The sequence below is a fragment of the Malania oleifera genome, chromosome 1 (genome assembly GCF_029873635.1).
Source record: "Malania oleifera isolate guangnan ecotype guangnan chromosome 1, ASM2987363v1, whole genome shotgun sequence".
NCBI lineage: Eukaryota > Viridiplantae > Streptophyta > Magnoliopsida > Santalales > Ximeniaceae > Malania > Malania oleifera.
The window spans coordinates 126,225,440-126,239,110 of NC_080417.1; the positions used below are offsets into that span (position 1 = coordinate 126,225,440).

The 13,671-nt window shown below is 35.4% G+C and overlaps 1 protein-coding gene across 3 annotated transcripts; it reads right to left on the reverse strand.

Annotated features, from left to right (window-relative positions):
• Positions 1-1,255: 1,255 nt before the first annotated feature.
• Positions 1,256-13,137, reverse strand: LOC131157134 (zinc finger BED domain-containing protein RICESLEEPER 1-like). 3 transcript variants are annotated; one of them, XM_058111056.1, is made up of 4 exons: positions 12,852-13,137; positions 1,853-3,858; positions 1,677-1,742; positions 1,256-1,562 (listed from the first exon to the last, which is right to left on the reverse strand). In XM_058111056.1, the coding sequence occupies exons 2-3, from the start codon at positions 3,831-3,833 to the stop codon at positions 1,687-1,689; spliced, it is 2,037 nt and encodes a 678-aa protein (XP_057967039.1). In that variant the 5' UTR covers positions 3,834-3,858; positions 12,852-13,137; the 3' UTR covers positions 1,256-1,562; positions 1,677-1,686. The 3 variants fall into 3 exon arrangements, with proteins under 3 accessions (XP_057967039.1, XP_057967030.1, XP_057967047.1); XM_058111047.1 differs by having other exon boundaries at positions 1,853-3,881; XM_058111064.1 differs by having other exon boundaries at positions 1,256-1,742; positions 1,853-3,881; positions 12,852-13,115.
• Positions 13,138-13,671: the final 534 nt, after the last annotated feature.

Sequence of the window (13,671 nt, forward strand, 5' to 3'; positions counted from 1 at the left end):
GGTCCAACATCTCCAAACACAGTATCAATCTTGAAAGAATAAACAAACACTTGTGGTATTTGAAAAGATTAAAAGAGATGCCAAAGCCCTTTGAAGGGCATATGCCTAATGTCACGGCTTGAATTCATTTGTTTAGTTAACAAGGGGTAATGGGGACAGAGAATGAAAAAGGTGGGTAGGTAGGCTGCATGCATGTGTTAATGAAAAGTAGGTCAAGTTCATACAGACCTCTGCTTTTTTTGGTCAAAAAATTTATAATCAATCAAATCCCACCTCGGTTAGTCTCCTCTCCCCTCATTTGGATTTGAATGGCCCTCCCTTAGCCTAGATTAAGTCCCTCAAATGTCTATTCTTAAATATAAAATATTATAAATTTTATTTAAGAATATAATAATTTCATGTATTATTATGAAATAAAATAAAAGTAGACATTCTTATGCTGTGAAATTTTTAAATAGTTAATTTTTTTTAATTTAATTCTATATTATAAATGCATAAAAACTATTAAGAATATCATAATTTTAAAATAAATTATTTACTGTTCATCACAATGTTTGATACATAAAAATAGAATAAAGTCGAATTTCTCAGTTGTTTCATTAGGCTCTCTATTCAGAATTTCGTTTCATTGGGCAGGCATGGTGTATAAGTAACTGTATTGTTGGGTTTAACTTGATATGATACTGTGAGGCAAAACTGAAGTGTCATGTCTCACTCAACTCACACTTGCGTGCTCTTGAATTCACACGTTCTTTATTAAGATGGGTTCTCCTCCAGCCCACAAATTCTTGGGCCCAGTTTAGTCGAGCTAGGCAAAACAGCCCACACCCAATTGCACCACACAAGAGAGAGAGAGAGAGAGAGAGAGATCCATTAATAGATTTTTACTTAATTTTAAGTTTGGTTGCCATGAAAATATAGGAAAAGAAATGAAGAATTCAAGGCTTTCAGGCTTCAATTCTCACCTTTCTCAAGAAAGGGGGAAATCGATTGCAAATTTCGAAGTCTTGTCTTCAATCAATTTCTCAGCAACCATATGTGCTTTGCCAAGGAAAACAGAGAAGAAAAGATAGCAGTTGGGCACTCGTCACCTTTTGCTCAAAGCCAAAACAACATATGGGTCGATAAATTTCCAAATTTATTCTGTGCCCCAAGACGAAGTAATACATATTTCCTCCTCTCAATCATCATTTTTCTCAGCAACCAAAACAGGAGAATAGTATAAAACCCATAGAAACTAGAAGAGTGTCAGGAGTTATTCAAACAGTGGTTATAGAAGTAATTCTTCCAAGCAGCCACTTCCAAAGCACTCATCTATTACTACCAAAAAAGTTCCAAGCTTGCATGCGAAATGACATTATCAATGATGCCTATCAACAAAAGGGTAAAACAGAGGGTCCTTTATGACGATCAATTAGCAATCCTAAAATTTACATTTAAGCTTCTTCATAAAAAAACTGTAAGCAATTAGCCTCTTCCTCGGAGTGTAATATATGGACAAGCAAACTAAAACAACGGTTTATTCAACAATTCCACTCCAGCTTTGCAAGTAATCCACCAACCTTGTATAACAAAACCAAGAAAACAAGTAAGTAGATTACCATAATTGAAAAAAGAAAATTAGGCATAGTTTGGACATTCTAGGAACCTCAAATTGTAAATGAAGAAAAACATACTGTGAACGTATCAATTTGTTCCACTGAACTGGGATATAGCAGAATGGCTGGAGGGCAGATTGGACTCTGATATTTTGGGAGTGAGATAGAGAGAGAAAATCATCAGGAATAAGTTACAAATCAGATGGGAACTTAAAACACTAAAATTTTCAATTATAAATTTTAAACAAACATACCCTCTAAATCCACGCGCAACCAATCATGTGCACATATCAAAGCCTGCCGAGTATCTGGATTCAGTGAACTCCGATGATGATCAAGAACTCTGCCTTCAGCACTGAAGACTGACTCCAATGCAACAGTTGACATGGGAATCCCAAGAACATCATGTGCCATCATAGACAAGACAGGGTACCTGGGCGTGTGGACTTTCCACCAATTTAATATGTTGAAATCAAAGTTACGAGGAAAGATTGGTTCCTCCAAATATTTGTCCAAGTCTGATATTATGCTTTGACTTTGGGAGGTCTCATGGAGGAACTTGTCAAAACCTTTCAGTCTATCCCTTGTGTCATTATTATTACCGGGGAAGGCACCGCCAGGCCAAGCCGAACCTTGATCAACTGAAACCGAGGCTGGGCAGACAGTATATGCCTTGAAAAGTTCCTTCACACGATCAAAAACATCCTTGATTCTATCAGGAGCACTACTACCATAAATCTGGGTGTAGTAATACTCTACCAACTTCATCTTGAATCGGGGATCTAAGATGGCTGCTACTGCCAAAGCCAAACTGCATTTGCTCCAATATTTATCGAATTTTTCTTTCATCTTCAATGCCATAGAACTCATAAAAGTATCAAGGCTCTTGCACCAATCATTTAATTGAATATGAACATCACAAATCTCAGGAAAATATATATTTGCAGTAGGGCATTTGTTTCCTGCAAAGCCATTAGTGATTTCAACGAAAAGTTTTAAGTAACCAGTAATGGAACTCGCCCATTCCCATTCTTTATCAGATAGAGCTGTTGTGTAGGCAGAATCATGCTCTTTCAATAGAGAAAATGCATCCTTGTATTCTAAGGCTGTTTCAAGCATAAGATAGGTTGAGTTCCATCGACCAGGGCAATCAAGAAATAAGCTCTTTTGACAATCAATACCAGCTTGTTGAGCAAACTCGTTCAATTTTCCCAATGTTCCATGTGAGCTTTTGGCATACCTTATACTTTCTCGAATCTTGTGGGCTACCTCTCTTAGTGCTTCAATGGCATCTTGAACAATTAACCTCAGAACACGTGCAGCACAAGGGACATCAAATAATTTACCATTACTCAAAAGACGCCTGTTTTGAGAGATCCTCTCTTTTATTCCAGGGACAATATCATCATTGGTGAAACAATCATCATATGTCAAGGAAAATAGTTTATAGTCAACATCCCAGTCCATCAGACACTTAATAACAACTTCTGAAAGAGTCTCTTCAGTGTGAGAAGGATCAAGCGTAACAAAATTCAGTATCTTCTTATGCAGTTTCCAATCCCTGTCAATGTAGTGCACTGTCAAGCACAAGTACCTAGAATTTTCAGGTGAAGTCCACACATCAACAGCAACATTAATTCTGCCATGCAATTTATTTATCATTTCATACAATTTCTGTTTCTGTTTCTCATAAATTTCCATACAATCAAGCTCAATGGCACCATTTGGCAGGAAATCAAACAATGGCTGAAGATTCTTAACAAAGACCTTGAATCCAATATGTTCAACCATGGCCAAGGGATAACCATGTAATATAATCATGTGAACAAGATCCTGTCTACTTTGCTCTTGGTCAAACTTAATACTTCCCAGGTTGATGGTTTCATCTTTTTTCGGCTCTTGCTCAAACTTAAGAGCAGAAGAGTTAATATTTTCATCTTTTCTTTGCCCTTCGTCAAAGCTGATATTTGCAATGCTAAGGGTATTGGTATTTTCTTTTCTCCTCCTCTTTGCTGCAAGCAGTTGAGACACATCATAATTCGATCTTTTCAGACAACGCATTAAATGATTTCTCAGGTGTGTTGTTCCACTGTTACTTGATCCACTAAGCTTCTTATTACAATGCACACAAACGGCATAACAAATATCAGCCTTTCTAACCCTCTCGAAGTGATTCCATACGACAGATGTCAACCTCTTTGGCTTCTTAATAACTGATTCATTTGGCATTTCCATTGCGTGGACTTGAGGTTAAACAAGCCTGCACATCAGATACGATACGATCTGAAGAATGACAAATATCATGAGTAAAACCGAGTATTATAAAAATTTGTTGACTACACAGTCGGTATAACCCAAAAATATCATGAAGAATAAGCCCTGGTAAGTTGCTGAATCAAACACAATCACTAGAATTTCTCATTGGACTAAGCAGTTTGGGCTTACTTATTCTCAATTTTTTTTTAAGGAAATTTGGTGTTTCCACGGACCATTGATGCCTTTAGTCAGTGCGATACACACAGTTATTTGAAGAGTAAAAAAGGAAAAGGTCTTATGGAGAGCTTCGGTTTTTGTTCTGTTATGGACCATGTGGGAAAGAAACGTGTGGATTGAAAGGAATGCAAGGATTTTCAATGGCAAAACAAATCACTCACATCCTTGAGATAGATTTATTTTTTTGGGCTTCTTGTTTGGGTTTTTTTTTTTTAAAGGGATTTTGTCATTAGATATTTAGTGGGTTTGGAAGGGGCTCTCATGTAATTGTTTTCGTTTTTTGTAGTTCTGAGGATTTTTATCCTCCACACACTGTAATTTTCTCTCTTTTCTATTAAAAAATTTCTTCTTTCCATTTAAAAAATAGCAAGAACAGTACAACGTGAAAAGGCTTCCTCTCTTTCCAAAACCCTTGAACATGATAGAACAAAAATTCCCCAAATAGGAAAGGCACATGCAGTTTTCACTAAAAATCCCAAACAAGTTATTCCAAAGAACCCAAGTGAAAATACTATATAAAAAAAAATCAAAGCAATCTTCTCCACTAATAAAACAAAGGAAACAAATATCGGGCAACAGGCCTTGTTAGATCCTTGCTTGTGAAAGTCATTAATATTGAATTTCAAGGATCACAGCCCAAGGAAAGGAGACTTTAAGGCCCATTTTGTTGAGGAAAACATTTTCTGTTTTCCAATTTTTAGTTTTCCAAAGAATTATAAAAATTTTAGCTTATTTCTTAATTTTTCAAGATTTGTATTTAAAAGGTAGAACATAAAAAGTTCGTTTAAATGTGCAAAACAATATTTCATTTTTTATTTCTAGATTTCAAAATAATCACAAAATAGACAAGTTGTTTTCAAATTTTCCAAAATTTTTACAAGGTAATATTTGGAATCATGGATTTTGGGGCTTGAACTTGGATTTGCATGCATTTAGAAGAAGCTCTATACATAATCCACACAAATTAAAGTCCAATATCTGAATTTCATGCTTCCATACGTGAAGTACAAGTTAGAAAACTAGAAAAATAATGATAAGATGTTTTCCAACTTTTCTACATAAATTTAGAAAATTGGAAAATAAGGTGGCATTTCTGTAATAATTTGAAAATTTTGAAATGAAAAATAAAATTATTTCCATGAGCAAATAGTGTCTAAACTATTTATTGTTGTTCATCAACTCCATACAAATGTAGTAAAAATGAAAAATTAGCTAACTTTTTTGTAATTTTTTGGAAAACTAAAATGAAAAATGAAAATTATTTTCCACAACTAAATGTGGCTTTCTAGTAAATAACAAAGGGAAAAAAGAATAAAGTTAGGGTCATGGATTAAATGAGAAAAGGAAGATTTGCAAAAGTCCCCAAAAAAATTGTTTTCCACAACTAAACATAGCTTTCCAGTAAATAACAAAGGGAAAAAAAACTAACATTAGGGTCACAGACTCACAGATCAAATGAGAAAAGCAATATTTGCATTAGAAATCCCCAAAAAAATCTAAACTCCAAAGTATCACTTCCAACTGGACATGAAAAGAATCAACACAATGTCTCACATTGAGTTTCTGACAAAAAATCCCACAAATGACCATCCTCTTGCAAAATGAGGAAGGCAGAATAGGGTGACTCTTTTGTTCAAGCTTCTATAGAGAATATATAAAGCTATGTATAAAGGAAATAGGAAAAAATCTAATTAACCAGAACAAATAAGAGATATCCCATATGCAATTTCAGCCTAGAACATAACAACATCTTTACATCCAAACAAAACATGCATGGTAGTTGCATGACAAGGTCAGAAGCCACATGTCAAATGGCCCAACCACACTTAGAAAGGCAAAATTTTGAGAAATTAGATAAATTTGGACCAACTAGCAACAACTTCGTGAGTTGCCCGATGAAATTTAATGAACAACTTGTTTCAAAAGTCAGATATTCAAGTGCAAGAATTCCATCATAATTATGCAAAAGTCTGCATCATGGTTATCAAAATCCCGATCTAGATCGTGTGAACCTACGATCCAAACTTGCCTAATCAACTAGATCTTAAGTAGAATCTTAATCAAGTAGGATCCCAATAGGACCCTATCTGGATCGTTAGGATCTTAAAATCGCAACCCTACTTGCAATCCTACCGATCCTACTTGTGCAATGGAATATGGAATTTCATTGTTTAGGGTTTGAAAGAAAAAGGCCCAATATATACTTGTATTGGTCCAAACCCTTTACTTTTGCAATAGACACAAAATTTGGTCCAGTTGGTTCAAATGCATCAAAATTAGGGCAAAGTAATGAGCATGTTCTAGGATTTGTACAATCCAAGTCAAAAGAGCAACTAAGCATCTCTTGAAAGCTCTATTCCTTCAATATTGAAAGCTCTCTAAGGGCTTAGAGTTCTTGATAGGCAGATTCTAGGTTGTCTATCAGTACACTCGGACTATTCCTTCTTCCAACAACAGTAGAGGCCAATTGAGAGCTTTGAGATCAGCAGAGAGCTTCAACAAATAGGGAGTTGCATAATCAAGATGAGAGCTTAAAATTGTAGGCTGGTAACAGTAATGCATTATCTTTGTATTTTTTTTTTTTTACTTTCTTCCTCTTTTTTTATCTTATTATTGACAAGCCAGAGACCTATATTTTTCCCCAAAGCAGAAAGCATATAGCTTTCTTTTTCCTCTTCTTTTCTTCATGACTAAGAAAAAGTTCTTCCTTCGACAAAAAGCTTTTCTTTCTTCCTTCTTCCTCTTCCTTCTCCTTCTTCCTTCTCCTTCTTCTTCTTATGGTCTGGTGGCAAAACAACAGAAGCTGAGAAATTTACATAAGTTCACTGAACTAAGGTTAGCAATTTCTTCTTCCTTTTTCTCTTAATTCTTTTTTCTTTTCCTTTTAAGTACAATTATTAAATAAATAAGCTAGCAACAGTCTGTCCTTTGCAGAGCACTTCGCAGTTCGACTATTCAGACTTTTTAGGGTCAAAATTGTTGAAGGAAAACCCTACTAGGTGCTAGCTAGCAAGCTAGCTACATTCTTGAAATTTATTTTAATTTCTTAGGCTTACTACCAAGTTCTTAGAATTATTTTATCAAGAGTTGTCATAAAGTGCCAAATATATAAATTTTTAATTTATTTTACATTGTAAGTAGAATCTTACAAATCCACAATCTGATACTGCAGACCCTCCCAATGATCCCATGTAGGATCCCTATTCTAAAATTCTGACAACCTTGATCTACATGTATTTGCTGGTCACAAAATTTTGAATTGCGTTCAACAATAGGTCCCTTCCTTTGGGCATTAATACAATAAAAAATATTTCCTTTTATCTTTCTTCAAGGGGCCATAAAAACTTATAATCGGCAGGGTGTCATCTTGGGTAGCTGCGGCATAGCAGCCATACAGACAAATTTTTCCTCATGTTAGAAAGAAAAACCAGCAGTGATACCCACAAATTTTTCCTCACGTTAAAAAAATAATAATAATAACATAATAATATTTTTTAAAAAATAACAAAGTAATTCATAATCTTTAAAAACATATGAAAGAGAAGAAACCTGCATACGTTAAGTAGCATTACTTCAAAAAAAAAAAAAATGCAACGACTGAATAACATTCTTTTTACATTTGCCTTCAACAACTTTTCAAGTTTTGGAAATGTAGCATAACATTGCTGCTGCTAATACCATTGAATACATCTTCCTCAACTAATGGAACTAACAGTTATTCATTCATTTGATATCTAAAAGCATGTCTCAAAAAAATATTCAGGATAGATACATGACAATAACATCATTCAATAAGCTACAACGAGAAAAGTGATTTAGTTGAGGCAATATGAGGGGAGGGGCACACCTAGAATAACTTGGACTGCAACAGTAAAAAGGAATTTGGTAACACTCCAGATTTCAGGGATATTGTCCTAAATTATGCTAAATGGAGGAAAGACTCATATCACAGACCCCATCTATTGGAAAATAAGCCCTGGCCATAGTTGCAAGCCAAAGAAATATCTATCACCTTTGAGCTTATAGCTCAAACAGGCACCATTTTTTAAAAAAAGGCACAAATTCTCAACAAACAGTCAAGCTCATATCTAGTCAAACAAAGGTAGCCACATCACTCGGCATACCTTCTCCTTACACCAGCTTCCATGCTGTTTTCACTTGCTAGACATGGTCCTTTTTTTCCAATATACCTAGAAATTTGTTAAAAGAAGAAAGAGAGAGTCCACAAAGAGAGGGATAAGACCTCCTCCAAACAAACAAAAATACACGAAAAAATTAAAAAAAAAAACTAAGCAACACAAAAGATCAATGAAGCAAAGTTATCCAATCTCTTTGCAAGTCACTCAGATGAACTCCTCTAAAAAAATCCATTAGCAAAATGGCAACACAAATCAAGAAAGACCACCCAACTCAAAACCAAATAGCATGAGTGATAATGTATGACTTCAAGATTCTAGCATAATGTTCCAACTAAACTTGATATACATTGTTGGGCAGCAAACTAACAGCTTAAGTTTTTTGGTGAAGTGATCATCCAACTGTTATCAGAGCTCCAATTGATAGGAGGTCCTAGGTTCTAGTCTTGTTGCCCACATTTATAGTGTGATGGTAAAAAATTATCTTATTCCCTATAATGAGCGTTATTTATTGTTTGTTTATCTCTCTACGTGCAATTGGCTGCACGTGCTGAAGAGTGTTAAAGCTTGATGTACATTGTTGGACCACAACCTAACAGTTCAATATTTTAGTTAATGTGGTAACTAACACACATCAAATAACTACCAAAATAGCACACTTCCAAAAAGCCTTCTTCTCCTTCACAAATCCTCTAAAAAAATTAAAAACAAAGGAAACATAAACCATACAAAAGAGGCAAACGAAGAAGAAGTGCTTAGTTTAGCTCCTCTAATCCTATTTGCCATTGAGGATTACAATTTACAATCCAAGTAAAAAATATGAAATCATAGTTTTCCAAAAAAGAAGAATGGTGAACGAAGGGAGAGCATAAGGAAAATGAGTCAAATGAAAAAAAAAAAAAAACAAAAAAAAATTCTAATAAAATTTCCTAGAAGAACCACCCAAAATAAAACCCTTTTTGCCCCTCCTTCAACAAAAAAAAGAATCCAGCCCTTAAAAAAAAAGAGTTAGATTACCAATGTCACCTTGATTTATATTTGTAAAATAAATTGCAAATTGCACAAATTCAGACTCACATGAGTAATAAAGAAATCAAAAAGAGAATCATTATAAGACTAAACAAGCATATAACATGGGGGAATGGCTTTGAAAAATAAAAAGCCTCCACAAAAAATCTTCTCAAAAACCCATTTCCAATTTAGTATCTAAAATTTCCTAGAAGAACCACCCAAAATAAAACCCTTTTTGCCCCTCCTTCAACAAAAAAAAGAATCCAGCCCTTAAAAAAAAAGAGTTAGATTACCAATGTCACCTGATTTATATTTGTAAAATAAATTGCAAATTGCACAAATTCAGACTCACATGAGTAATAAAGAAATCAAAAAGAGAATCATTATAAGACTAAACAAGCATATAACATGGGGGAATGGCTTTGAAAAATAAAAAGCCTCCACAAAAAATCTTCTCAAAAACCCATTTCCAATTTAGTATCTAAAATTTCCTAGAAGAACCACCCAAAATAAAACCCTTTTTGCCCCTCCTTCAACCAAAAAAAGAATCCAGCCCTTAAAAAAAAAGAGTTAGATTACCAATGTCACCTTGATTTATATTTGTAAAATAAATTGCAAATTGCACAAATTCAGACTCACATGAGTAATAAAGAAATCAAAAAGAGAATCATTATAAGACTAAACAAGCATATAACATGGGGGAATGGCTTTGAAAAATAAAAAGCCTCCACAAAAAATCTTCTCAAAAACCCATTTCCAATTTCGTATCTCGCATGGGGGGAATTAAGGAAAAGATCCAACAAACAATTCTAAGAGCCTCGAGTTAGTAACAATTCTTTCAACTCTAGCATCGCACCAACTGTATTGAAGTCCAACAATGCCTCACGCTAAAAGGATAAAAATTCTCAAAAAACTGTCATAACCATTTCCCTAGTCCACCGAAGGAAATATTTTTGGATGCCAAATTTACTAAATGCAACTTCCAACCTCACTCCTAGGCTTACAAATCATCTTCAAGTCCATACTTGCAACAACGCCCTATGCTAAAATGAGTCAAAAGTTCTAAAGAAACCGCCTCAGCCATCTCCCTAGTCCCCCACTACAGAAATGGTTTTGGTCTCCAAACTTCCCAGACCCCAACGGCATGGGAGCCTATGCACTGGGTGTTGCCTTTTGATAATTTTCCTTGACTCAAGGACACAAGTGTTGCACCTAAACCTACCATCTCTACAAGCATGAATGTAAGAAGACTACACACATCTTGTCCTCCCCAAACCCTCCATGGCATGGGAGCCTTGTGCACTGGGTGTTATGGCACAAACTACTCAAACGCAGCCCATGCTTCGCTCTTAGGCTTTCAAATCCAATTCCAACTTACAAGATGATCTCTTCCTCTACACCCCCCGAGGTTTTAAGACCCTATATAATTCCTCATTAAATTCTCTATTTAAGGCCCCTTCCATAGGAATAATCAATATATTGCTTATCTAGCTTCACCCATGCACCTTTTTAAAGAATGTTCAGTACTAAAATGTGTGCTTCCATTGTGGGTAATGTATATGGTTCAAAGTTCTACACCTATATGTTGGGCAGACTGCAAATCTTCCTCCTTATTCTAAAACTTTCCAACGCCCAGCTCATGGTATCCAAGTTAGATATATAAAATTGAACCAACATGGCCACCCCTCATTGAGATTTACTAGGTTATCTACTAAGAACAATAGTAGAGAAGTTTATGAAATACGAATGTCTCTACACTGGAGTTGCCTTTACCAAAGATGATGAGAATGTAAACTCGCAACCATTTATGTATTGGAGATATTGTTTCTTGAATCATAAACAAGGACAACTAATACAATAAAGTAAAAGAGAGGCAGGCCACCAAAGTAATCTGATCCCCTCATGTGAAAAGGGCACTATTTGCCCATCCAATATCATAGACACATTCTCATCCCAAGAAGAAATTACCTTGGGGGAGCCACTTAAAGAAGTACCTCAATAAGTAAAAGGATTTACTCAATGCACCATACTTTGCCACCATAGCATAATGAGAAATAACACTAACAAGTCAACCAACCAAACAACCTTCTCAACTTTCTTCTGCGTCCCTTTCTATGAGACTTGTTTCGTAGTCTACAAAGGCCCTAAGTCAAGTACTATGCTAACATGGGTCCATGCATGAAAGTGATGGGACCATTGAGGAGATCCCAATATTCCTTAGTTTAGTGTGAAATGACACTTCCTTCATAGATTGAAGGAATCCAAACACAGGCTATTTCTAATTTCACTTTAATATATAGCTCCTCATCTTGTAGATGATTAAAAATATTAGGAGGAAAGGATATTCCTGCCTAGTTAATTACATTTAGGTTCTTGTATGTAGAATTGAAGATCAGAAGAGAAGATAATTCCTCCTCCAACTGAAAGCCCAACTATTGAATTACATTTGGTAGTGATTTGAACCAAATAATCTTTTAATTTCATGCACTAAAAAAAATCCAATTAAACTTCAAAATGGAAATCACCTATGTTTGTAGGAATATCAGGCTTAATTAAGCATCAAAGTTTGATCAAGGCCAACCTGTGCATATTCAACTCATAATTAACCTTTAAAATACAACCTAGAGTTTCACACTGAATCTAAACATTTATCTAAGGTTCTTTTCATATGTTTATGACATATGAGCTTACAAATCCAATTCACACGCTTAAAACAGAACAGACCACAGACAACTGTTCAGTTATCAAGTCAAACTAATTCATCTCCAACTGCAACCACCTTATACAATACAATCTGAGCAATATCACATGTGATCATTAAGTTTCATGAACCACATACAAGAAAGTCATTCCTAGCTTATGGCAGGACTTGTTACTCATGAGAGTTTCTCCCTGCACACCCTCATGGCTTAATTGGGTTAACTGTGTATACTCTGGACTCTGGTTAAACTAAAACCTTTTACGACAACCTAGAATTCCATGCCATGACTGGAAAAAAACCATGGAGATAGATGCTCATAGTATGGGCAGTCCAGAGACAATGATAGTTTATACTTCACTTCGTAGGGGCTTGGAGGGGCACTAAAGTTTTCATCACCTTCGTGATTTAGTCTCAAGAGCTAATATCGTTGGCCCAGTGTCTTAGCCCGTATCCAATATTAAGCGCAGCGGGATACAACTTTAACACATTCAGTTCCGATGCATAGAAATAGAGCGCAAAATTGAAGGTCTATAAACGATTAATAAACCAATCTTGATCAACCCAATTACCCCATGTCCATTGTGCAGGCTCATGATCGATCAGAAACGATCATGGCGCCCACAAGTCAATTTGACCCACGTCAGAAAACGCATCAAAGCCTCAACGCATGCGTCTATTCAATTTTATGAACCAAAGTCAATTACCAAGATCGAAACTACAACCATCGTAAAAGAAAAAGAACAAATCACAAACTTCCCCGAGAATATGAGGACTGCATGGACATCACCACGACGAGGGGAAAATAGAAAAAAGTCAAAACAAAAATATACTTTTACATATAACCCCAGCAAGGGGAAAGGTCTAAAATGGAGATAACAGCGACAAGCAAAGACAATTAGAAATGGGTCTTACAGAAATTTTGCCGCAGATGCTCCTCTGTCTTCGTGGATCTTCGCAGAGTCCGGTCGGAGGGTCCGGTAGGGTTTGTTCGAGCTCTATCGGGAGAAGATCTGAACCCGAGAAAGTACCCCGAATTGGGTGGTGCGAGTTGGGTGGGTCGACGATAGGGACAAGGTCATACCGAACTAACCCAAGATTGGGTCCGTTTGGTTAGGGTTTTCCACGACTCAACTGGGTTTGTTGAGTAGTGCTTGACCAACCGGGGTCCGTCGATTGGGAACGGATCTAGGGTTTTGTTGGATTTGGAGCCCCTTCTAAGGTCTTCTATTTACCCACCCTATAATTTTTTTGTGCTTTCTTTTTTTTTTTGAAAAAGACCTATCATCCCTAAATTTAGTAAAAATATTTTAAATATTGAATAACTTATGTTTAGTAAATGTGGTATTGTATGTAAGTGATTTTTATTATTTATTTATAGGATTATTTTAAATGATTTTGTTGTTGCAATAGCATATGAAGTCATTGCAGTATCCAACTAATCCATCGAATTAACAAAACCTCACATTTCTCTTTTCTATAAAAACGTTTAAATCTACTTTTCTCAACTTTATTGAGAATATAGCAATCAAGCAACTCATAAACGCATTTAAATTGATTTATTTGTATACCTATAAGGTTGAAGATGACTTTATTAGGTTGTGAGAAATCTTTTTTGGTTCTTTGCATGGTCATCTAATTTATTATCTAATACTAACTACTTATCGCTTAAAACAAATGATAAATAAGAAAACGATCCTTGTGGAGATGCATTGACAAAAAAAAGTCCTTAAAT